Source organism: Microcaecilia unicolor, chromosome 5, assembly GCF_901765095.1.
Source record: "Microcaecilia unicolor chromosome 5, aMicUni1.1, whole genome shotgun sequence".
Classification (NCBI taxonomy): domain Eukaryota; kingdom Metazoa; phylum Chordata; class Amphibia; order Gymnophiona; family Siphonopidae; genus Microcaecilia; species Microcaecilia unicolor.
Window position 1 is genome coordinate 315,906,006 of NC_044035.1, and position 27,058 is coordinate 315,933,063.

At 39.9% G+C, this 27,058-nt stretch overlaps 1 protein-coding gene across 4 annotated transcripts in view; it reads left to right on the plus strand.

Moving 5' to 3' along the window:
* URI1 (URI1 prefoldin like chaperone) overlaps positions 1 to 16,847 on the plus strand; it is a 211,737-nt gene extending 194,890 nt beyond the window's left edge. For all 4 annotated transcript variants that reach the window (XM_030204398.1, XM_030204400.1, XM_030204397.1 and 1 more), the window contains 3 exons: positions 6,430 to 6,572; positions 8,254 to 8,497; positions 15,986 to 16,847. In XM_030204398.1, coding sequence (XP_030060258.1) covers positions 6,430 to 6,572; positions 8,254 to 8,497; positions 15,986 to 16,171 — 573 coding nt within the window. In that variant the 3' untranslated portion in view covers positions 16,172 to 16,847. The remainder of the gene's footprint in view (positions 1 to 6,429; positions 6,573 to 8,253; positions 8,498 to 15,985) is intronic.
* The last annotated feature ends 10,211 nt before the right edge of the window (positions 16,848 to 27,058 follow it).

Genomic DNA, 27,058 nt, shown 5'->3' on the forward strand with positions numbered 1-27,058 from the left:
TGAAAATATGCCTCTTAGCGGACTTTAAAAAAGGGTTGGACGGCTTCCTGGAGGAAAAGTCTATAGAATGTTATTGAATGGACATGGGAATAATCCACTATTTCTGGGATGGGCAGGACAAATTGTTTGTTCTTTTGGCCGCTGTTGGAGACAGGGTGCGATGGACCCCAAACTGCATTACAAACAGCGCACGCAGCGCATCTGACGGTAACTTTTTCCTAAATACAGTCTTTTTAAAGACTACAACGTTACGTCTGAAGGATTATCCTCAACGTCATTTTGCAATATTTTGTCCCAGAGACTCCTGATGCAGGCCTGACGGCCGAAACACGACGTTGTGTCGAGTCTTCAAATTATCAATAAAACTGTTTTTTATCGAACATCCTCCAGTTTCTGGTATCCTTGGTCGCTCTCCCACTTTTTCTGCAATACAACCCTTGGTCTGTCCCGGCATGACGATGCTTATGTACTTATGTCAAATGCCATAGGGACTTCATCCATGTTAAGAATGCTTCCCAGTAAAAGATTATCTTTAAGTTTCTTGTCTCTGACAAAATCATGGAAGTTAACCATTTTTTCCCCAATCTTCTGGTAGCCTCTGACCAACCGTGGTTTTGGCCCTAACTGAGAAATCATTTCTACGCATAAATATGTGAGTCCAATTAACCCCTCCATCAAAACCTAGTATTTTCATCTCAATGGCAAGTGCTTTGGCCTTTTGTTTGATGCTGATAGTTGAGATCACCTTGTAACTTTCTTTTTGCAATAGTATCCATTGTTTCAAATTGGCAGACCTTCCACGATATACATACTTCCTTCGGTTGAGTTTATTCAAGGTTTCTTCTTGGCGGCACCAGTCATAGACAGACTTATAAACGGAGAATAAGCATCCAGCTTCTCTGTTTCCATGTTTTTTTTTTGTATACTCTATCACCGATAACTTAAAGTCAGCTGTATATGACTCTTTTCAGCATAAGGGTAGGCCTTATGTAGAATTAAATATATGTATGAAAATACAGTACTGTCTGGAACTGTCCATCTGTCTTCCTTAGCATTGTAAACTGATCCCCAACCCTTGAGATTTGGATTAAAACTTGATCTTTTGTTCCTTATTTTACATCTGCACTCCCTTGCAAGATTTTGAGACCAGCTGCTACTAATTGTTAATGTAATACTGGGGCCCCACTTAGCTCAAATGGAAATTACGCGTCACAGTACTTTTTTTCTTTGTTGTCCTACATTTGTGGAACTTCATGCCACTGTCTATACACAGTGAATTCAATCTAAAGAAATTAAAAGCACTTTTGAAGGCATGGTTGTTTCAGCAGGCATACTCCATTGAGTGAGGCAGCTCTCTTGGGCACCGGTATCTGGGGGAGATAACGTATGAATGCCAGCTTTGTATTGGATTGCCATTTTAACTGTGCAGTGTTCTTTTGTGTGTTTTGCTTTCCTACTGAGTATTTAGTTCATTTTCTTAGCTTTTTTATTTTGTTTGTAAACCGGTTTGATCTGTTTGTCATTAAAGCAGTATATCAAATTATAAATAAATACATAGCCTATTGAAATATCTAGATGCTTCACAAAATAATGTACATTAGATATAGTGGATCGACAATACACAAGATGTAAAACCAAAAATGAAATCCATAATTATTTTAGATAACATTTAAGATTCACAATAATTTTCAGGACAAAGTCATGTAGCTCCTGCCATGTAATAGATGTAGTGTTGGCCTTGGAGTTATGTGATGATGGTTTTGCTGTGCTGTTTCTATTGAGGGATGCCAGTGGGAGGTTGGTTAGATTTTAGGAGGGTTATTTTAGGGCAGGGTATGTAGGGTTGGAAATTTGTATGTGAATATTTAGTTTGACTTATAAGTTGGTTTGAATGCTTAATGTGAAAAATAATCTAACACAGACTTAGATAAATCATATGATTTGATAATTTTATTCATGATCATGCATAAGAATAGAAATCTCTTTTTTCAGTAATATTTGTAGCATCCCAGTGCTGCCTTGACGCATTGTTTCTAGTTTCAAGGCTGTGTTTTTGCATCCATGCTGCCGCTTGTCACCTTGTACACCTGGAAAACTAGCACATGTAGCTATAGGAAGCAAAGATGATTACTTCCATGCAGTTGAAGTTAATGAAGCTGCTGTGCCCAGGCATTGCTTTTTAGTGTATAGCATTATATCTTACAGGATATGATTTATTACTGCTACTTATTTCTGTAATGTTACTAGAAATAAAGACATAATAAACAGTCTCTGCTCTGTAGAGCTTACAGTCTAGTCAGGACATCCCAGCAAGGCAAATAAGAGACTTTGGGAAACCTATTTATTATAGAAAATATATTTAAAATTAATAGAGCTATGATTAGACAGATCCAGGTTTTTATATTTAAAAGCAGTCTTTAAAAGGTAATGGTGGTGATGGGTGGAGGGGGGTTGATATTTTAAAGATCTGTCTGGTTAGCTTTGGGAATTAGCTAGACAAATCTTTCCTTTTGATAATTTGGGGCAGCTGACTGGATAAAATTTAACTGGTTATGTAGTTATCTTTTAACTGGATAGCTACGATATTCAATGTTTTCTAGGTAAAAATGAGCACCTGAGAATAATAGCGGGCCAAGTCCAGTTTGTTACAATGGGGGATATTGGTCATCTGAGTTGTGAGGTATACATTTCAGTAAAAAGAACAAGCAATGTCTGAGTTGACTTTAATCTGTATGTATGCAGGTATGGATATGACCCAGTTTTTCTTCTAAGTCTTTAGGCCATAGAGGCTGTGAATCAGTGCACAGCTGAAATAATCCAAAAATTGGAGATGGCCTGGTTTTCCTCTAAAAGGTTCAAATAACTTGTTAATTATGGATAAAAAAAATTGCTGTTCTAAATATATGCAGATAACTTGGTTAATTCCTAGGCTGATTTTCATTGTCCATACATAACCAATTATTTTCTTTGAAACATGTGACATTCAATGAGAAATCATATTCACCCTGTTTGTTCCTATGTCACCTTTATGTCCATCCAGGATATTTGAATGCTCAAGCCCCAGCCAAAACATGAGCCTAGCATTTTCATTCCTCTTTTTACTCCTTCACTTGACACAAGCAAACCTCCCCATTTCTGGACAGCGGCTTCCCCATCATTATGAATACGAATCTAGCATGTTTAACGTCCCACTCCTTGCTTGCTCCAGCTCAAGCAAATCTCCGCCCTCTGATCCCTTAGGCATCTGCGCGACTCTCTCCTGTTGTGTGGTTTCCTAGCTTCCTGCGGCCTGCTTAGATGACTTCAACTTCATGTCTGTTATCATCTGATGATGGGGTTTGTATGAATGACCCACCAGTTCGCAACAGACACACTTCTTCCTAGGCTAGGAGTTCTCAACTCATTTCTTGAAGATATCCTCAATGAATATGCATGAGATAGATTTACATTTACTGCCTCCGTCCACATTTATCTAATGCATATTCTTTATGGATATCATGAAAATCTGACTGGCTGAGAGGCGTCCTGAGAACTGAGTTGAGAATCATTTTCTTAGGCATATTATATTTATTTTTATTGCATTTGTATCCCACATTTTCCCACCTATTTGCAGGCTCAATGTGGCTTACAAAAACCTGTTATGGCATCGCCATTCCAGGGTAGCAAATACAGTTGGTGTTACAACAAGATCAGGGATGAGAAAAAGATCTATACAGACAGTTATAGGAAGATACCTATCAGAATAGGGTGAAGTGGTGCAGTGTTATGATTAAGTTAAGGATTCCCATTGTAGGCCTTGTTGAAGAGAGAGGTTTTCAGAGATTTGCGAAAGTTATTTTGTTAATCGTTTTTAGGTCAGTTGGTAGCGCATTCCAAAGCTGTGTGCTCATGTAGGAGAAGCTAGTCGCATGTGTTAGCTTGTGTTTTATGCCTTTACAGTTGGGGAAGTGTAGATTAAGGAATTTGTGGGCTGTTCTTTTAGCATTTCTGGGAGACAGGTCCATCTCCGTGGATGATTTTGTGAACCATCATGCAGATCTTGAATGCTATACGCTCTTTCAGTGGGAGCCAGTGAAGTTTCTCTCTTAGGGGTTTTGCACTTTCATATTTTGTTTTACCAAATATGAGTCTGGCTGCGGTATTTTGGGCTGTTTGCAGTTTCTTGATAGTTTGTTCTTTGCAGCCAGCGTATAATGCGTTGCAGTAGTCCAGGTGACTTAGCACCATCAATTGTATCAGGTTACAGAAAATGGATCTCGGGAAGAAAGGTTTTACTCGTTTGAGTTTCCACATGGAGTGGAACATAGCCTGATAGGTTATCCGGATATCCTGCGGCTGAGTATCAGTCTTTAGGTTTTTAGTTGGGATTTGAATGAAGCCAGAGAGCATGTATGATGCACCAACCGAAGACATCTTTTTCTGACCTGTGACAAAGCAGCTAGAGCATGCAGAGCTGCTGATAGAAGTGAAAGGCACAGATGACAACAACTTATCTAGTGAATGGAGTTAGTGAGGAGGTAGTGGGGTAAATAGAAGAGGTAGGAAAAGGCTGAAAGGTAGATGCAGATTGGAGGACCAGTGCAATGATTTGAGAAAAGAGGGGGAGGACTTACATGGTTCTAATAAAGCTAGAAAGAAGTAATTTTTACACCTGAATAAGCACACATCCTATATAATAAAACTCACTTCCAACGTTCTAATGCTTGGGACCGTGGCTCCCTCAGCACGGAGGTGGTCTGCTAGGCAGCATCGAACTCAATGACGTCAACAAACACAGCTGAACGCAGGAACTGGCTGCTGGCACATGCAAAAAAAAAAAAGAAAAAAAAGGCACCAGACCCACAGTAACAAAAAAAAAAACAAAAGGGTGAAGAGAGAGCCTCTGGGCAACTCAGCAGGGGACCTCGACCACACTGCAAGCTGCAGGAAGCTGAATCGCCCTCTGGACCCGCACTAACAAAACAAAAACAAAGGTGAAGACACAGCCTCTGGGCGCATCAGCAGGAGACGTGGACTATAACCCAAGCTGCATGAAGCTTAGCAGACGGACCAACTTTCCTAACAGCAGGTACACTTATGGGAGAGAAAGGGCAGGAAAAAAAAAAGAGCACAATCGCAAGATTAAAAAAAAAAAAAAGGAACTGAAAAACCAAACACGGGGGGGGGGGGGGGGGGAGGGGGGGGGAAAGAAACTACCCTGCACCTCAGACAGAAGGAAGGGGTCATACACACACACACAACACAGTCTTTCACTTTTTGTGTGACACACACTCTCAAACACACAAACTCTCTGTCTGACACACACACATGTTCTCTCTCACATGCAGGGAGGGGGGGAGGAAAAGAGAGGGGCCTGGAACTTCAAGGGGAGACAGACAAAAACACATGGAGAGGGGGGAGAGAACAGAATGGGAGGGAAAGGGGAGAGGACAAATGTTACACATGGATGGATGGAGGGCATGGACAAAAGAGCACAATCGCAGGATTAAAACAAGGAAAAGTTACTGAAAATACAAACACATGGGGGGGGGAGGGGACGACCCTGCAACACGGACAGAAGGAAGGGGTCATGCACACACTCAAATACACACACTCACACATACACTCACACTCAGACTCACTGCTCGCCCCTGTGGTCCCAGAACTTCAAACACAAAAGGTGGGGGTAACTGCACATCGGATAGAATGAGGGGGTCATGCACACATGCAGACACATACTCTGGCACACTGTAGCTCTGTATCACACACACACACACTCTTTTCCACTCTCTGTGTCTCACTGTGACACACACTCAAACACACACACTTTACTAACAACTCTACAGATACCCAAAAAAAAAAAAAAAAACCATTGCTAGCGCCCGTTTCCTTACAAACAGAAACGGGCCTTTTTTACTAGTTAGTAATATTTTTAATGTGTAGAAAGAAGTTGAATGGCATCTTGAATATATCTTAGTATTTGTGGAGCTTTGTACAAGGTCATGCCAAGCTATAGTTGCATTCTGTGTGATGTACCCACTGTTGTTCCACCCACTTTGCCAGTGGGAGGAGGCGGTGGTTTGGGAGCAGTTTTTGTTCTGTATATTTGCACCCTGTTTATCCACATTGCTCATAAAGCCCCTGTACAGTACCGTGTTTACAGGATTCTTTCTCTTGCATCTCTTATGCCAAGGGTGATTATATAGCTCCATGTCAGTCCTGCTTAGGGAAATCAAAATTTGTCTGCAGGGCATAAGCTGGCTGTGCTCATTTCCCTGGCCATAGATCTGTATGGTCACCCTACAAATGAAAGCTTTAAAACCTGTGAGGTACTTCAAAAAATAAAATTTAGGCAATCATATGACTTTTATGCTATATTAATTCACTTCAGTTAACCTGTTTGTAAATTGATAGATGCTCATCTACATTTCCATGTCTTAAACTTTTCAGGTGAGAATAAACACAGGGAAAAATACTACTTTGAAGTTCAGTGAAAAGAAAGAGGAGGCTAAGCGAAAAAAAAAGAACAATAATGGCAATGGGCATTTGATGCTAGAACTGCCAAATATCAAAACACCTGCTGATATTTACAGGTATAGTATATATATGTACTGTACAAGGCCTGGTGCAGAAAAACATTCTTGACATACCTGTTTCGTTATACATTTTTAGTTTTAAACATTTTATAAAACCATCTCAAATTACATTATGTTTACAATACTGTTGTTGTGTTGTATAGTGGTGGTAGTTGCTGCTGTTATTAAATGGTGCCAAATGTCACCATTTACAGTTATAATGGTATTGTCTTATGATACAACTAGTCACCACAGTAAACATATAAAATGAATTTTGTTTCATAGTTTGTTATGGGATTCTGTTTTAGAAACTGTTTACTAATTTATTTTTATTGGTTGCTTGGTATCTTTGCCATTATAACCTCAATTCATGGCATCAAAAATTTTAGTAAGCAACTTTATTTTCCTTTTTTTTTTTGTTGCTTTAAGACTTCAAAAAATGTATATTATGTATCTGTAAAAAAAAAGAGAGAGAGATTTGAATATAATGGAGGTAACAGGCATGCAAATTTGTCTTCTTCATATATCAGGAACAGGTTTAAGAACCACTGGTTTAAAGACCCCTTTGTAAGGGGGCTGTTCCAATAGCCCAGTAAGAGTGCTGTGTGCTGTGCACTGCCATGTGAAAGACCTGGGTTCCGAGTCTGGTACAATACTTCGCTCCTCAGCTGGCTGGCGTTGGAAAGCCATAGATGTGGGAAAAGGCCCTTTCAATGCTTGTCCAGTTTCTGGAGGCAGTTGAGGTGTATGACCCTTTGCTGAGAGCTGTGCCTGCAATGACTGGGCTGAAATAGGGAGGATATAAAATGAAGGAAAAAATACAGGTAGTCATAGTGACCTCTGGAACTTTGTAAGTCTAAGTGCTTTGAAAATGAGCTCCAATGTAACATAGTAGATGATAACAGATAAAAACCTGCCTGGTCCATCCATTCTGCACAGTAAGATAAACTCATAGCATAAGGAAATCCAGTGGTGCTGTAGCCAACAGAGACTAGTCCCTAATTGCTGGAAGCCCAAAAGAGCAAACAGAAACTTTTAGGTCAAAAAATGTAAATTATGTGCGTGTGTGTATATAGAGATAGATAGATAGAGGCATATTTTCAAAGCACTTAGACATGCAACATTACATAGAGGAGTATTTTCAAAGCATTTGGACTTACAAAGTTCCATGGTAATATATGGAACTTTGTAAGTCTAAGTGCTTTGAAAATGAGCCCCATAGTATATGATATAGATATATACTTATAAGCATACACATAAACGTGGAATAAGTGTGCGTTGTTTATTTCCACTATGAAATATAATTGTAAATTTGTAATATAGGTTGAGGGGAGTTTTCAAACTATATATTTTGACAAAGGCTGCTTACTTCTTGCATGCTTTGCATGAGTTGTCAAAATGAAAGAATTTGCATACTTTTACATTGGAACTTGTTGAGGTACATAGTGCACATTTCTCCGTGTTGGTAGATTTTTGCTGAAAACTGTACACAAATTTTAATTGAAACTTACATGCCTACTGCTCAAGAGCTTCTATTTTCAATGTGACTGAAAGTACAAATGTTGTGGAGTAACAAATGAACTTTTATCCACATTGAGGCTGAGCAATTTTCAGTCACCTGATTTATACAGATAAAATGTTTTGAAATGTATTACCCCTCTCCTTATTAATCTATTAAATCCCCGGTTTATTTCTGTAGAGTCTTTGTTGATGTTGTGAATGGGGAATATGTCCCTCGTAAATCAATTTTGAAGTCTCGGAGTCGAGAAAATAGTGTTTGCAGTGACACCAGTGAGAGCAGCACTGCAGACTTCGAAGACAGACGGTCAATTCTGAGGAGTCATAGCTGTGAAGAGGCCATTTGCAGTGACACTGGTGAGAGTATCCTGGAAGAAGAAGAACATTCTCCCAAAAAACTTTCACCCTTATCAGGAACATTTGAGGTAAGGTTTTGACATGCCAAAAAAAAAGCTGGGGTTTTGGCGTTTTTTGGGGTTTTTTTAATTGTCCTTTTGTCTCAATTCCTGTAAAGTATGAAAAATCCTGACTCTTTACTTAACCTCCTTCCCACTTCTCTGGTTTAAAAAAAACAAAAAACCTTAGATAAGTATTGCCACACTGGGAAAGACTAGAGATCCATCAAGCCCAGTATCCTGTTTCCAATAGTGGCCAATCCAGGTCACAAATACTTGGCAAGATCCCAGAAAAGCTCAATACATTTTATGATGCTTATCCCAGAAATAAACAGTGGATTTTCCCAAGTCAGTTTAATAATGATCTATAAACGTTTCCTTTAGGAAGCCATCCAGGCCCTTTTTAGTAGAGTTTTAAAAAGGTTTGGACGGCTTCCTAAAGGAAACGTCCGTGGATCATTATTAAATTGCACTTGGGGAAAATTCACTATTTCTGGGATAAGCAGTATAAAATGTTTTGTACTTTTTTGGGATCTTGCCAGGTATTTATGACCTGGATTGGCCACTGTTGGAAACAGGATGCTGGGCGTGATGGACCTTTGGTCTGTCCCAGTATGGCAATACTTATGTACTTATGTGACCCTCTTCTCTCTCTCCATCCTTCTAATTTCTCTGTAGCACCACATTTTATGTCCTGGACCTCTTGTCATGTGCCTTAGATCTAATGTAATGTATCATTTGTTTTCCGTCCACAAACAGAATTGAGTTAGACACATGATTTGACATCTCTCCCAGAGCTCAGAACTTTAACATAAAGTTTTGTGTATGTGCTCGCTCACAACAGTCTCTTCAGTGGTGTTTCTTTCCTCTCAGCCAAATCAATGTGAAACAAAGCTTCCATGATGATGTTTGTTGCTGCTTTTGTTGTGTTTACTTCAGTGGGGTTTTTTTGTTTTGTTTTTTTGTAAAAGAAAGAAGACTATATTGCCTAAGTCAGGATTTTGTCCATGTTCGAAATGGGGCAGAAAAATCCAGAACATCAAAGCTCATACTAAATGCCTATTGTGGCTTGGACCTGAACCAAAAGTACTGTAAGCATTATGCTGAAATGTCAATGAGACCATGATGAGGTTGTCTAAATCATCCCAAAGAGCATCTGAATGCCAAAAAGAAGTTGATACTAGAAGATTCTTGCTAAGAGGCTGCTCCTGTGCAGACCAGTTGAGAATCTTCTATAGAGCATCCTTCAACCTCTTGGCACAGTGACCCAATCATCCAGATAGCAGAGGCCCTTGAGGTATTCAGGCTTATATGTGGCTGCAGATACCTCAGCAGAGGTTGCTTGCATCAACTCCAGCAGACTAGTGCAGATTCTGCTATCAATAAAAAGAGGTACTTGGATTCATTTTCTGTGCAGAAACATCAGTGCAGTGCCAGTACCTTTTCTAGGGAGCTGCCCAGTACTGTAAAAGACCTGTTCAGCTCAGACAGTCCTCCCAATGAGCAATATTCTGCACAGCACCCTACTCTTAATACACTGCTATTGATTATAGTAGCAGATGGGTCCTCTTTATCCGCATCTTTTCAGTTCCATGAGCATTTTCATTTTCTTCAGAAAATATTTACAGACTTTGGGATGGGATATTTCAAGGATGCATATGATGTTTCTTTTCTGGCATGAACTAAGAGCTGTTATACTGCTCTGATGTTACTCCTGCACAGAGGGCACCTGTTTGGATCTCGTTGTTTCCTTTTTATCCTTTTCAGATTCAGAGCACAAACGAGCAAAGCACAATAGTTCTCACGACCCACTACTGACCACAACAGAACTGGTTCTCTCTCCTCTAGAACCTGGCAGTTCTACCTCCTTGCAAGCTGCTTCAGCTCCTAGCACTGATTACTCAACACAAGGGCTGACTTCTTCATTCACACCTCAAATCTCTAGCCCTCAGAGCTTGAAAATTGAGCAGACTTTAACTTCTAACCTTGTGTTCCATATCCCCTCCAGGGCATCCTGGTGTGCCTTCCACTAGGCAAGGATATATGTTCACGTGAACAGATTTTCAATCTGGTACTCTGGTAACAATGAAGACCCTACTAAGTGGCCTCCTGTGATATTTCTAGAATACCTATATCATTTATATTGTCTTGGGCTATAAACCTCTTTTATCACAGTAGATCTCGGTGCACTGTCAGCATATCATGCTCCGATAGATGACCGTCCAGGTTCACAATTGCAGCTGGTCACATGTTTTCATGGAAAGCCTACTTTCATGTAAAATATCCTTTAGAGAAGCCACCTGTAACTTGGAATCTAATTTTACTTCTCACTTCACTCATGAAGTCTCCTTTTGAACCTTTAGGAGGAGCATCTCTCAAATTCCTAACTTGGAAAGTACTCTTCCTAGTAACTATCATTTCATCTAGCAGAGTTAGTGAACTTCAAGTGCTGGTAAAATATGAACCATATACTCTGTTCCATCCTAACAAAGTTATCCAGACACATCCCAAGATTTTACCTAAGGTTGTCACACCTTTTCATCTGAATGAAGAAAGTGCTTTCAACCTTCTTTCTGAAGCTTCATATAAATGCTCAAGGGAAGGCCCTTCATTCTCTAGATTATAAAACAGGCTCATGTCTGCTACTTGGAAACGTTGTACTAGGAAAGAACTGTATCATCAAGAAGGTTAACTTAGCAAGCTGGCTCACCTCTTGTATATAGATCTGCTATGAGCAAGCAGATTATTCCTCTCAACTCTGAGATCATATCACATCAGATTTTGAAATATACTTCATTGAACACTGCCAGGCAGTTACCCAGTCCTCTCCATATACTATCATTGCCCATTATTATTTAGATCTAACTTCAGCACAAGATAATGCCTTCAGTTAAGCAGTGCTATCCAATTTGTCCTTGTCAAGTATCAACTCATGTACAGGCTGCTCCAAAGACTAAGGCAGTTCAGTACAGAGCAACCCTATATTTGGGAGTCATTCACTTGTGTGCCTGACTCAATCCTACTTATCGATGAAAAAAGCACCCAATCCCTCCCACCTGTCTAAAAGTTGCCTGAACCTTTGAGCTTCGGAACTGAATAGCTGAGGAAGCAGATGTGTGCAGGAAGGGCTGCACATGCTTAGAACTATGCACTAAAATTCTGAGCTCTGTGAGAGCAGTTCTGATCTGGTGCTATCGAATGACATCATCCATTTGTATGCCTGATCAGTCCTGCTGTCTATGGAAAACAAATCTGTTATAGGTGAGCAGCATTGTCTTTTTCATCGACGATCATGATTGAGTGAGGCACACAAGTGGACAACTCCCCTTGTCTGAATTTTGCTTTGATTACAAACCACCTTGCTATAACTATGTATTTATAAAAGGCGGTATAGCAATTCATGAATAAATTAAACTAAATTCCCCCCTGACAGAAGTTTGATTACAGATTACAAGAAATAGAGCTTTATGTTATATACAGTTTATATACCGCTAACACCAAAAGTTCAAAGCAGTTTACAATAAGAATAATAAATCAAAACAACCTCTTGATGAATAAAAATAAAAACACATATCCAAAACCTCAGTCTGAAGTAGCGAGAAAATTCTTAAAAAACGTTTGTAACATCTTCCTGAAATAAGTATATTCAGGATTAGTTATAAAGCAAGATACATATTCACACCAGATTTTAGGGCTCGAAATCCAGAATTGTGATGTTACCATCAACTCCTCAATTGACTACAGTCTTGTGCAAGATGGATTATATTCATCAAATGACCCAATTAACAGCTTTGAGAACAGGCCAACTATCTACTTCATTAATGTCTGGCATCTCTACTCGGCATGGACATCTGGCCTGAGGTGTTTTGTTTTTCTTTGGGGTGGGAGAGGGGGTAAGGGGTTAATTGGGTTTAATTTTTGTGACTCAGGGCTCTTGTATTATAGTCTTCTACTGTGTTGCTATTTCGTTGGTGTTATCCTTTATGAAAAGTCAATAAAAACACATTAAAAAAGAAAATTATGATGTTTCATGAAATTCCAAAAAATTGTGAAGCCTCATTATTTCAATGGCTTTCATAAGAGAGAGAGATTAATGCATATTAAATTTGAAATTTTTTTTCTTCTAAATTGAGGTCAGGCTAACTCAGTTTTGTGAAAATGCTGTTTTATTTTAGCTAATTTGTTAGTCATAATCATGTGTAGATGTGTTTTTTGTTTATTATGCTGTTATTTAGTTCTGTTCTAATAGGAAAAATGATGGCAGATAAGGGCCAAAAGGCCCATCCAGTCTGCGTTTCCTCAGCAACCACTAACTTTTCCTAAGGGATCCCATGTGCCTGTCCCACGCTTTCTTAAATTCTGGCAAAGTCCTCTTCTCCACGACCTCCACCTGGAGGCCATTCCACATATCCACTACCCTCTCCATGAAAGAGTATTTCCTTAGATTCCTCCTAAGCCTATTTCCTCTTAACTTTAGCTTATGCCCTCTCATTTCAGAGTTTTTCTTCATTCAAAAAAGGCTCACCTCCTGTACATTAATGCCACTGAGGTATTTAAATGTCTCTATCATATCCCCTCTCTTCCATACATGTTGAGGTTCATAAGCCTGACCCTATACTTATTATGACAGAGACTTCTTACCAGTTTTGTAGCCACCCTCTGGACCGACTCCATCCTTTTGTTATCTTTCCATAGGTGCAGTCTCCAGAATTGCACACAATACTCCAAATGAGATCTCAACAGAGATTTATATAAGGGAACTATGACCTCCTTTTTCCTGCTGGTCATCCCTCTCCTTATGCACCCAAGCATCCTTCTGGCTTTGTCCATCACCTTTTCTACCAGTTTGGTTACGTTGAGGTCATCAGACACAATCACCCCCAAGTCTTGCTTTTCTTTCGTACAAAGAAGCACTTTGCCCCCTATACTGTACTGTTCCCTTGGATTCTTGTAACCCAAGTGCACGGCCATTCCAAAATCTTTACTAGATCTTTCCTAATGCCATCCACACCCTCCAGGGTGTCCACCGTATTACAGATTTCGGTATCATCCGCAAAGAGAAAAACCTTACCAGACAGCCCATCACTTACAAAGATGTTAAAAAGAGCTGGCCTGAGGACCGACCCCTACGGTACACCGCTGGTAACATCCCTTTCCTCAGAGCAAGCTCCATTTACTACTACCCTCTGTCTCCTTCCACTTAACCAGTTTTCAACCCAGTCAGTCACTTTAGGTCGCCTACTGAGAGCACTCAGTTTATTTATCAGTCGCCTGTGCAGGACCGTTTCAAAGGCTTTGCTAAATCTATTGTTTTACATGGTATTATAATTCATATGTAATTTATATAATATTACTTGTTTTTAAGACATTTATGTAAATTTCTGATTTGTAACCTACCTCAAGTATTTTGAATTGATGCAAGTAAGGAATCAAAATAAATTAGTGCTGTTCATCAATTAAAAGGTTCAATCGCACGATTAATCGTGATTAAAAGTTTTGATTGCGTGATTAATCGTGTAAAACATCCCCACTCATATTTCCTCCTGTTCAGTACAAAATATAGACAGCAAGAAGTAAATTGTCAGAACTGACGTTTCAATTACTAAACTGAAAATAAAATCATTTTTCTTACCTTTGTGGTCTGGTGATTTTATTTTTCTAATCATCTTGTTCTCTGGTTCTGCTTTCCTGTCTCTGTGCTCTGAACTCTGTTTCCAAGACCTCCTGTCCATTCACTATATCTTTTCTCTCCTCCTTTCTTCACTCCCTGCCCTGTATCCATCTTTCTTCCATTTTTCTGCATCCTTCTCATGTCTATCTAGTTTCCAACTCTTCCCTTTCCCTTCATCCATGTGCTGCAAATCCTTCCTTCTCTCTTCTCTTCCTTTCCCTGCCATCTATATGCATTTCCCATCTCTTCCTTTGTACCTTCTGTTCATGTCCATAATTTATTTATTTATTTTCTTTCTTTCTTTCTTTCTTTCTTTCTTTCTTTCTTTCTTTCTTTCTTTCTTTCTTTCTTTCTTTCTTTCTTCTTTCTTTCTTTCTTTCTTTCTTTCTTTCTTTCTCTTTCCACATCTATTCCTCTCTTCCCTTGCTATGCAGCATTTCTCCTCCCTCTCCACCATCGACCCATCTCTCTCTCTTTCCTCTCACCATCCAGCATCACCTGTCTCTCTCCCCCGACTGTTCAGTATCACCCATCTCTTCCCTCGCATACACCATCACCATCACTCCGTCTCTCCTCCTTTCCCCACCACCACTTCCAAAAAACAAAACCATCACTGCCTCTCCTCTCTCTCCCCACCCCCAACCATCTATTATTGCCTTGTCTCCCTTATATCCTGCATTGCCCCATATTTTCCCTTCCCCATAGTGTGCAGTGCTCTGTCTCTCTTCACTCCCCCATACTGTGCACTGCTCTGTCTCTCTTCACTCCCCCATACTGTGCACTGCCCCGTCTCACCTCATCCCCATATCATCCTGCTTCGCACTGACTTCCTTCATTCACCATATCCTGAGTTGCCTTGTCTCTTCCCCCACCTCCCGTATCCAGCTTTGCCCCATCTTGTCTCCCTGTCCTCTCCCACTCCGAGTGGCTTACTCATTTTAGATGGTCTGGAGCTCTTTCGCCAATCCCTTGCTTCTCTTTCACCGTACCTGTAGCAGCAACAAGCAAAAGATGGTCGCAGGGAAGTTCCCCTTCATGTGCTACCCCTGGCTCTGCCGGGCCCAGAAACAGAACCAGCAGTAGCACACATGGGGGAATGTCCCTGTGCCTGTCTTTTGCTTGCTGCCGCTACAGCCATGGTGAAGAGAGAAGCAGGAGATCAGCGCACAAGCTCCAGACCATCTAAAATGAGTAAGCCAGTGGGAGGGAGAGAGGACAGGGAGACAAGACAGGGCAAAGCTGGATTCGGGAGATGGAGAGACAGAGGAATGCATTAACTGTGTTAAAATTGTTAACGCTAGTTAAGCATTTAGCGTGTTAACTGCATTAACGTGTTAATTATACAGCCCTAAAATAAATGAAATGAGGTAAGTGAGTGGACAGCTGAAGGTTGAACTTCAGAAAATCAAAAGGTGCGTAGATTTGGGTATATATATTTCCAATACTCCCCTGCATTCCATATAAAACTATCCTTTTAAGATGCTATGTGATGCATTTGGTTTTTATTGTGTGATATTTAAATGTCACATAAGCTGTCCTAGTTAAGGAGTATATTTTTAAAATTAATATGTCAATGAAGGAGCATTATTAGAGCGCTTCTATGATCAAGTAGCATTTTCAATTGTCTCTCGTATTCAGATTTCTATGAATAAGCTGTATTTTAAGGTTAATGGCAATGTAGTTACATATGCATGAAAATAATATTTATTTGAAGATATTTTATATTTTTGATTAACAGAAATAATGATCTTAATATGACTAATAAGTGACAGTAACCTTCTGGGCATAGCTGCAAAATTTCCATTTTTTTTATTGGCTCATTTTGAGTTTTTCCATTTATCTTGTAGGCTTTCTCTGGTACAGTTGTAGAAAAGGTGCCTTTCTCTCCCTCGGCACCACATTTGAACATTGGTCATCCTGTGCTACCTACAATTCCTGAGCGGAAATCAGAAGAAGTGTTTTCTGAAGTCTCAGAAGAAAGTACAAAAAGGATATCAAAATTCAAGGCTTCAAGACTACAGCAGAGAAAATAACGGTCACCTACGTTATGAAACTTTTCATTTTAAGATTCAGATTTTTCCCTGAAGGGAATATATAAGGCCGGTTATATTGCCTCAGTTTTGTAAGGAGACATCCTCAGTTAAAATTAGTAGTGTTTTCCTGCTGGCCTCTATAGGGAGCACTTGAAAATGGAATGTAATGTATAAATTCCTTTAATATGAAATTTGTTACTTTAATTCTATATACAATACTCTCAGCACCTTTCTATATGTTTTACTTGCAGTAGTATCCTTGAGAGTCATATGCAGCAGGTCATATTATCTTTTGAAGAATATGGCTTAAGTTCATTGTCTTTCTTTTTAAAGCTATTACATGCAGGTAGTTGTAAACTAGCTGTAATGAAGACCTGTGTCATGCTTGGAATATTTTTAAAAATATCGTGAAACTAAAAAAAAAAAAAGTAAATTTCATGATTTGAATTGCTTTAGTATTTTAAAGACAGTCTTGCATCCCCATTGTTGAAGATTTTGCATCTAGACGGCTGTTCATTCAAACCCATTTCTACAATACATTAGTAAAACTGTGAAATATCTTGCTGTACAGACATCTGAAACAAGACTACTTTAAGTCCTTTGTAGGGACATTTCATAGATGGGAAATGGTATTTTGTAAAACTGATTTTTCCAAGTAAAAAAACCATGTGAAACATTCTGTATAACCTTCATTTTTCTTGTTAATTTGATTTAAATGGAAAGAAATGGTAAAGTAAAATACTTTTATTGTAGTTGTGGAACATTTTATTGCCAAGTACACTAAAAGCAGCCTTTATAGCACAATTTATGCTACATATGAGATTTTAAGGGAATAATTTTAGCAATACCTCTTTATCTACCAGTGCCTGTAGCTCAGACTTCTCAATATAATTATTACAAGTCTTATTTTATTTTAGTTACAGCAATACTTATTGAAGTGCACTGCAAGTTTGAGTACACTCACAAGGAAGATTGTGTAGAGATAATAGCGAGTGAAATCCCTCTGGCAGCTGCTGGAGGAGGTTGCTAGATGGGGAAACATTCAGGAAGATTAAGTTTTTATTGAGAGGTTCTGCATGGAAACCTCAATATCAAGATAAAGTGGATTAGAGAGGATGGTACAATCACTCGGCATCAGGTATCAGACTTTTTTTTTTTTTTTTTGGCAGACCCAATTCGTTGGGGTTTCACCAAGTTTAATTGGTTAGAATTGCCTAAAATTAGATCCTTTGAAATCTAAGGCAATGTGGATATCTTAATTCTTGATATTGCCCCAATATTGTGTCCCAGTTCAGATTTGGTGATCCAGATATGAACAGTAGTTAGATCTAGCTTTGTAGCTTACATTTGCACTGTCAGGACCTTTTTAGATAGACCGGCACTACTAACCGGATGGTAAGTTGACTTGACTACTATAATTCACTGTACAAAAGGCTTAATTTGTTTTGCCAACCCGAAATGGTACAAAACATGGTCATTAATTTGAATGCACATTCCTGCAAATATGATGGTAGCATAGACTGACCCAATTCATCTGGATCTCACTACACATAATTGTCTAAAATCAGCAAAATTAACCCCTTCCCCCCCCCTCCCCGTTTACTAAGCTGTGTGGCAATGCCGATATAGCCCATTCAAAGCTAGCATGGCTTAGTAAACAGGTGGGTAAATCTTTTGAAATTTAAGACAATATGGGTGATAGGGTGTTCTTTAATTCCTGGTATTGCCCCAGCTTTGTTGTGGCATCACTTCCAGTAGTCTCACTGAAAATTGTAGGTTGCTATTTTGACTGCCAGCTTACAATTGATCATCAGATATAGGATAATAGTAGTAGTTAGATCTAGCTTTGTAGCTCTACAACACATCCACACTATTGGGCCATTTTTAGACAAAGTGTAACTACTAACCCTTGCTCATGCTCTGGTGATAAGTCTACTTGACTACTGTAATTAATTCACTGTTCACCTGTCTGGTGGGTGTCAAAATATTTAATTATTTTGACTTCAAATGTCTTACGTTCTTGGATTGTCTTAAGTTTCCTTTTATTATTCTCACCATAAAGTCATTGATGCAGTGTTCTGGTTTTGTAAAGTGCTGTCCCACAGAGGTGACATCCTGGTTGGTATTGGCATTTTTTACCTGTCTATGTAGATGGGCTTGTTTCTCCATTATAGCATCCTTCTTCACACTTTTTACATTGAATGATTTATACCACATTTGAAGGTGAGCATGTAGATGTCGCATATATCAAATGTCAATGTGAGACCACATTTCGTAGTTCTTCCTCAGGAGGAACCACCCCTTATCACCTATAACATATCAGCAAACAGAGAAAAACACAATAACATAGGCAACTAACAATCTAACAATCACTTTTCAAATGAATATAATCCATATAAATATACATTGTAACAGCTACTCACCAACAGGACCAACATCCAGGCAGGGAATCCCAGCCCCACCTCCAAGCTTCCAGCTCATAAATCACAGCACAGAACGGCAGGCTAAATACCAAACAGTGAAGAGCAAACGCCCTGTACTTAGAGACAGAGTCTCAAATCCATTCAATTTCCAGATTAAGCCCTCTAGGGGTCACAGTATCCCACTGAAAAATATAACGCTGCTCAATAGCAAGCAACCTAGCAGAGATGTCCCCACCTCCCCCCTCAGGGGTAGGCAGCTGTACTAGCACAACACATTTCAAATCCTCTAAAGTGTGTTTACATGAAGCCCAATGAGCTACTAGAGGAACATCTTTTTTACAAATTCTAAGATTACTAACATGCTCTGCAAGCCTCTGTTTTAAACGCCGTTTAGTATGCCCGATGTAGTATAAAGGGCAAGGGCATATAATACAATATACCACCCTCTCAATATTACAAGTGGTGTTGCTGTGCAAATAAAATCTTTTTGAGGTATGTGGGATAGTGACCCAACTAGTGGGAATAGAGTGCTTACAATAAATGCATTTCCCACAAGGGGAATGCTGACCAGCACTCCTATCCGAAAAAGGACATTTCAACAATTCACCCATGTTATCCTGTCTACTGTATGCAATTTTAGGGCGCTCTCTGAACTTTAGAGGATTTGAAATGTGTTGTGCTAGTACAGCTGCCTACCCCTGAGGGGGGGAGGTGGGGACATCTCTGCTAGGTTGCTGGCTATTGAGCAGCGTTATATTTTTCAATGGGATACTGTGACCCCTAGATCAGCAATGTTTAATATTTGCTACTATTATTAAGAATTGGGTTCAGTGTGCCCTTGTGTTTTTTTTTAGGGCTTATTGGCTGATCTTTATTGAGATTGTGCTCTGATGATATACAGAGACTGAAGAAACTGCAATTTAGGGTTTATGTTTAATGTTCTTTGTGGGATTTACATACGTGATCAGGGTATAAGTTTGGTGTGGATGGCAGTGTGAGTGAGTTGCAGGGATATTATTTAGTAATTCTTTTAATGTACTGATTTGTTTTCACTAATAAAGATTTTGTAATTTATATAGAATAGGAGTACTGTTTGTTGTTGATGTTTTAGGTACTTCCTATTATATATATATATATATCCCCTATTAGGATTAAGAGTTAAAATTTAATGCCAAGAAGTACAGAGTGATGCACTTGGGGTGCAGAATCCCAAAAGAGAGATACCAAAGAGGAGGGGAGAGATTAGTAAGCTCAACTCAGCAGAGAGACCTTGGGGTGTTGGTGTCCAAGGAACTGAGGGTGAAGAAACAATGTGACAAATCAATGGCCATGGCCAGAAGGATACTAGGCTGAATAGAGAGAGGTATAACCAGCAGAAGAAAGGAGGTGTTGATGCCCCTCTACAAGTGATTGGTGAGGCCCCACTTGGAGTATTGTGTTCAGTTTTGGAGGCCTTATCTTGCTAAAGATGTAAAAAGACTAGAAGCGGTGCAAAGAAAAGCTACAAAAATGGTATGGGATTTGCGTTGCAAACAGTATGAGAGACTTGCCGATCTGAACATGTATACTCTGGAGGAAAGGAGAAACGGGTGACATGATACAGATGTTCAACTATTTGAAAGGTATTAATCCGCAAACAAACCTTTTCCTGAGACAGGAAGGCGGTAGAACTAGAGGAGATGAATTGAGGTTGAAGGGGGGGCAGACAGGAGTAATGTCAGGAAGTATTTTTTCACAGAAAAGGTGGTGGATACATGGAATGCCCTCCCACGGAAGGTGGTGGAGATGAAAATGGTAATGGGATTCAAGCATGTGTGGGATAAACAAAAGGAATCCTATTTAGAAGGAATGGATCCACGGAATCTTAGCGGAGATTGGATGGCAACACCGGTAATTGGGAAGCAAAACCAGTGCTGGGCAGACTTCTACAGTCAACTCCCTGATCGTGACTGAATAGATATGGATGGGCTGGAGTGTAAATTTTAAGGGGCTTCGAAGTTGGGTTCAGAACTTTTAGTACAAGAACAATGCCAGGCAGACTTCTACAGTCTGTGCCCTGAGAACAGCAAGGACAAATCACACTCGGGTATGCATATCAAATACCATGTAAAATGAGTTTATCTTGTTGGGCAAATTGGATGGACTGTACAGGTCTTTATCTGCTAACTTCACAGTATGCCTGGTACTGAGAGAGTTTGTGGTGCTGCTACTCAGATGACAGAGGAGTCAGATTTTTTTTAATGGTATGTTTTATGGAGAATTGGCCTAGCGCTGAAGCCTATACTGCTGCCCTGTCATCAGGGGTGGATTGTTCTGTCTGGAAAATATGCATCAAACAAACAGTTCATCCCCTCTGAATCTGTCCTTTTAAAGGCACAGGGGTTTTCAGGCCAGCAATATAGATGTAGTTGCTAGCCCATGATCTCCTGTGCCTTTAAGAGGGCAGACTAGGTGAGGACATATTGCTGCTGGAATTTCTTTACATCAGTTCAGGTAGGGCTTTGCAGTGATAGCAGCTAGAATGCTGCAGTTTCAATGTTAGGGGGGGATAGGCAGAGAGAGATAAGGGAGGGGGTGGGGTTGGGACAAGATCCTCAAAACTGGGCTGATTTCGATCACAACCTCCCCCTGAACACAGAGTAGGGAACAGAAGGGAGAGCAAGAGAGACAGCCCTCCTAGTAATGGGAAAGGAGAATGAGTGTCTTGGGGAGGGGAGGGAACATAGAATGTTTGGGTCAAGTTGGAAAGTGCAGGAAATGCTGATGCCACTGCAAATGTTTTGTGGGTATCTTGCTAGTAACATAATAATTTGTGCCAAATGTCATAGTCAGTCTCCAAATTACTAAGGGGCCCTTTTACAAAGTGGTGGTAAGCCCAATGTGGGCTTACAGTTCATTCTTTCAGGAATACCACTGGCTTTCAGGACTACCACTAGCCAAATGAGGCCACAAGTGGTAGTCCCGCTCCGAGCGTGTGCTATATCCGGGGGAAAAAGAAAACCCCTGGAAAAGTTTCTTCACTCAACCCGTAGTTAAATTCTGGAATTCGCTGCCGGAAAAGGTGGTTAAGGCGGTTAACTTAGCGGACTTCAAAAAAGGGTTGGACGGCTTCCTGGAGGAAAAAGCCATAGAATGTTATTGAATGGACGAGGGAATACAGTATTTCTAGGATGGGCGGGACAAATTGCTTGTTCTTTTGGCCGCTGTCGGTGACAGGGTGCTGGGCTTGATGGACCCTTGGTCTGTCCCAGCATGGTGATGCTTATGTACTTATGGCTTGCACAGCGGTAACCTGGTGGTAATTACACATCGCTGTGTGCTGCCTAGTTACTGCCAGGTTAGCGTGGGAGCCCTTATCACCACCTCAATGGGTGACAGTAAGGGCTCCCTGTCACATAGCCATGGGTGCTGGGGGCTTTTTTACCCACTGTGGTAAAAAGGTCCCTTGCGTGTGCGAAAAAAAGGGCCCCTGAATATCCTCCAATAAATTTCCAAACCCCTAGTTCATAGGTGTTCTTGTCCATATTTAGCCAGAAGGATTTTGCCATATTTTCCACTCCTCTTCAAAAGTGTGGGTTTTATTATGCCTGCATTTTTTGTGAAATTTCTAAAGTATTTATGATTGCTTGAAAACAAAGGTTGTCAAAGTTTTTCTACCTACAGACCCCTGCATCCTCAAATATCCATATGGGTCCTTATCCCGTTTATCTAAGGATCCAGTAACAATTAAGAGGAAATCTTTATTTTGGCTCACCAGGAAGCAAATCATATTTCAGTGCAGTAAAGAATTTGCATAAAAATGGCACAGTGCTTAATGAGATGGTTGCTGCTGCTTCAAAGCAATCAGGACATGATACTAAGGGGCTCTGTTTGATGCGAGAACATACCTGTCATCTGCTATATCTAACCGGTTTCAAGACTCAATTTTAATATCTAGCTAAACTAGTACAAAGGATGGAAGATTGTAGGGCTTGCTTGGCAAGAACAGATTATTCCTTCATCACTGAATACCAGAATTCCACTAAATTCTTGCTTGTAATTCATTTTTCCATTAAATAATCCTTTGCCATATCTACATAATCTGCACTGTCCAGTTCAATGAGGAATTGATTATGAATCCACATCAAGCTTTAGCTCCTCTGAATAAAAATAATTTTGAAATCAATATGCAAAGGCTCTAAAATAAGACAAATTTTCATTTCTGATGTCATTTGACAATGTTTCTAAAGCCTCTTTCTGGCCCACAATAAGCCCTTTTAACCTTGAGAAACCTACAGAATTGTCCTTCTCCAACCGCCTTATCCAGAGGGTCAACTTGTCCAGAAATGATTTCATATTCTCTTTAACATTTATATTTTCAGACCCTCTGTTTATCACTGTTGATAACTATGCTGTGATCTATAACTTTAACTAGCATATACGTGTTGAATATCATACTGAAACATGTAAACTATTAATCCACACATCATTTTTTAAAACTTATTTTATCATTGCTTATAAAACAGTCCCTTGTTCAAGAAGTAATTAACTTTTGCAATGTCCACTGGTCCCTTGTTCATACAAAGATACCAACACATAAAACTCCCCAAAATATCCAAATGTTCCAACATTGGTCCATGTTTCAATCTACTGTTATGCTTGAAGGACATTTAATTCTCTCTGGCTAAGTCATGGGATGCTTCTCTGATGTTCTCCTTAAAATAAATAAATAAATGACAACACATTAAAATGAAACAAATCAAGATTTCAAAATGCCCAGTCAGTAGTGTTTTTGTTCAGCCATCCCTCTAACCGTGATGACAAGACTTTGCCAAGCTCTTTCCTTATGCATCTCATGCAGTTCTGCTGTTTTCAAACTGGCAATCCAGTATTGCTCTCAATTTGATAAAGATTCATGATCACCTCCTTACCAATTGTATGCGATGTGATCAATTCTCTATCTCGAGTTCAAAAATGAACGACCAAAATTCTTACAATTATTAAACACAGGGGTTTGTAAATGGCCTTTAGTGAGATGGCTTGTGGGTTCAATGACTTGCAACATAAATGTAGGCGTGGTATGTCTATTGAAGAAATTGCCATCGGATCATGAAAACTGTTGGAGTGAAGAGAATCTATTCTGTTTTTAGTCTTCATAAAAAAAAAAAAAGCAGCAGTAGTAGTCGTGGCGACTTTCCGGAAACCGGCACCCAGGAATGAGGAGTGGACAACAATCACTAACCTCGTCTCCCACTCCAAGAGCGGGAGAGGAAAATAAACTAATTTCAGGATTTTACTGTTTCCGAGAATAAAAAAGCACAATTTCACAATTTACAGTTTGTTATAATCAATAATTTAATTTAATTACTCTGAATATCCTAACCCTACAATGTAACTAACTTTTTAATTGGTAAAATGCAGTAGATTTAACATGTAATCAACCTCTTTTAACCCCATAAACTTTTTTTTCACAGGATTCAACCCTTTTAGGTTTTCTCTGTTTTCCCAAAGTCACTTAGCTGTTACAGGTTTCCTTTTGTTGGTGTGCAGCGTAGATTTTCTTGCATGGGGGCCCAGATTGATTTTCCTCTTCTCTCCCGTTCTTCTTCCTACACTTCACTCTTTATTAAAATAATTGGAAGCAAAACCCTTCCTTCCTGTAAATTTTCAGCAACCTTCATGGAACATTAATCAGGGTATCAACACTGTGGCCAACTTTTCTAATTAAAATAAAATTAATTAAATATTCCCTTCTACACATCTATTCTGTACTGCAGTTCCCTATTCTAAGCGCTGCAGTGCTTTGCTGTCACTCACTCTGCTCAAGATTCTTTCTCTCCTCTCAGACAGTGAACATTCTATCCACATCTCTTTTAATGCTTAGGATAGGAGAAACTCCAATAGACTCCCTTTTCTCTCTTTTGTATCCTAAAGAAATGGTTTTTCCCCTTTTTCACCTCTAACCTAAAGTAATTCTTTCCTTTTTCTCATTCAATCCCCCTCACCTTTAGGCTTTAACCTTTCTCAATCATCAAACAGTTTCACTCCACATCAAACAGACTCCATTTTCACTCTTCCCCTATTACCCTACTTTCTTTCATACTCATTCCCACATTTCAATCCTGACAATCCTATTTCTCTTACAATTTTACTACAATTCTCAATTCCCACTCAGAGCTCACTCACACATCATCCTTCACCTACAAAGCAGCAGGCTCATCACAACTGCCACAAACCCCCATTTCCTAGGAAACCCCTCCTTATCTTCCCATTCCAAACCCTTCTCAAAATTCCAAGCTACATTGCTGACCGGCGGAATGTTCGCCTGCACATGTAAATCCCCATTTTACAACTTTGTTTTTTCTTCTTTCCCTAACCCCATTACAACATGGAACCAGGAGAACCAGTTTGACTACTGGAAAGAATTAGTAAGGTTGTAGTTGTATCACCATGAATTACTTGTTGTCCCCATTTACAAAGTAGTTAACAATTGACTTTATGGCATCAGAGCCAACCTTCAACACAACCACACACAAAACTATTGGAGATCTCATAGGTGTCCTTTTACCAAGCGCAGTAAAAAGGGCCCTGCGCTAGCGGCGGGGGCCATGTTTGCCGTGCGCTGTGGCCCTTTTAACCAGTGGATAAAAAAGGCTGAAAATAGCCACGGCCATGAAGTAAGATTGCTTTTACCATGTGGCCATGCAAGGGGGAGCATTTACTGTAACCCATTGAGGTGGCGGTAAGGGTTCCCACGCTAACACAACGGTAACCGGGTAGCACATGGTGCTCCCTGATTATCACTGGGTTAGTGCCATGCTAAAAATTGCAGCCCTATTTTCCCCAGCATGGGAAATGGTGCACGCTGGAGCTGGAGCTGGAGCTGGAGCTACCACCAGCACCTGCGTTGGACTGGCGGAAGCTTCAGATTAGTGTGCGGTAAGCCTGCTTTGGGCTTTCTGCCACTTTGTGAAAGAGCTCTATAGTGCCTGTAGCTTTGATCAGCCAATGGTTTGACTCTTTGTCCTGCGATACCTTCTGCTAATCAAAATAACAGACATAGAGGAAAGGATCCATGCCTACAGATTTTTTTTTAACACTTGGCACTGGTGACTGCTTTTCCTAGCATTGCAGGAGTAGCATTCTGGTACTCACTGTATACTTCCTGTCTTGTAGTTACATGTTTTCTAGATAAGCTCTCTGGGGTCCCTAAGCCCTGCCAGCTGAAGACATCCAGAGCCTGTCCCAAGTTACTTATGCAGTGCAGTGAAAAAGCGTTGCAAGCCCATGGTGCCGGCATCAGTGGGTCAAAGTGCTGCCTGCCACACCTTTTCACTTCACTGCACAGCTGACTCGGGACGGACTACAGATCTGGCAGAGGTTTGGGATCCCTATCAGCTAAGGTATTTTTAATTTTGGGGGTGGGAGAAGGGAGAGAAGCAGAAAGGTAAAGCAAGCGGAGGCAGAGGAAATGGGGTACCTAGTGGCCAGAATCCCCAAAATCTACTCTAACAAAAGGAGGACTTCACAATATCATACAGATTTAAGCTTTCATACTAACCACAATAAAAATAATAATGTATTTATTTATTTATTGCATTTGTATCCCACATTTTCCCACCTATTTGCTGGCTCAATGTGGCTTACATAGAACCGTGATAGCAATCGCCAATTCCAGTATGAAAATACAGAGTGGTAATGCATTAAATTTCATAAGTGACAGAGAAGATTAGATAATCAAGGAGGAAGAGTTAGGTTTTGTCCAGTTCTGGTATAAGTTTTGCTGTGTTGCAGGGTTCAGGTGTTTAGGTTGGATCGTTACGATATGCCTTTTTGAACAAATTGCTTTTTAATGATTTCCAAAAAGTTTGTTAGGTTGTGCATTGTTCTCATAACATTTGGTAGTGCATTCCATAGTTGTATGCTTATGTAGGAGAAGCTGGATACATATGTTGATTTGTATTTTAGTCCTTTGCAGCTTGGTTAGTGGAGACTTAGATATGTGCGTGCTACCTTTTTTTGTTTCTGGTTGCCATGTAGATCAGGGCCTCACCGTGAATAATTTTGTGAACCAAGGTTCAGATTTTGAATGCAATTCGTTCTTTGATTGGGAGCCAATGTAGTTTTTCATGTAGTGGTTTGGAGCTTTCGTATCTTGTTTTTCCAAATATGAGTCTGGTGCAGTGTTTTGGGCAGTTTGGAGTTTCTTAATAATTTGTTCTTTGCATCAGGTATAGATTGCATTGCAATAGTCTAGGTGACTTAGCACCATTGATTGAACCAGGCTGCGGAATATTTCCCTCGGGAAGAAAGGTTTTACTTGTTTGAGTTTCCACATTGAGTGGAACATTTACTTTGTTGTAGTTTTCACTTGGCTTTCTAGCATAAGGTTTTGGTTGATTGTAACTCTGAGAATTTTCAGGCTGTCTGAGACAGGAAGAGTATAATCTGGGGTGTTTATAAAGGTGGGTTTGTTCGTATTGTA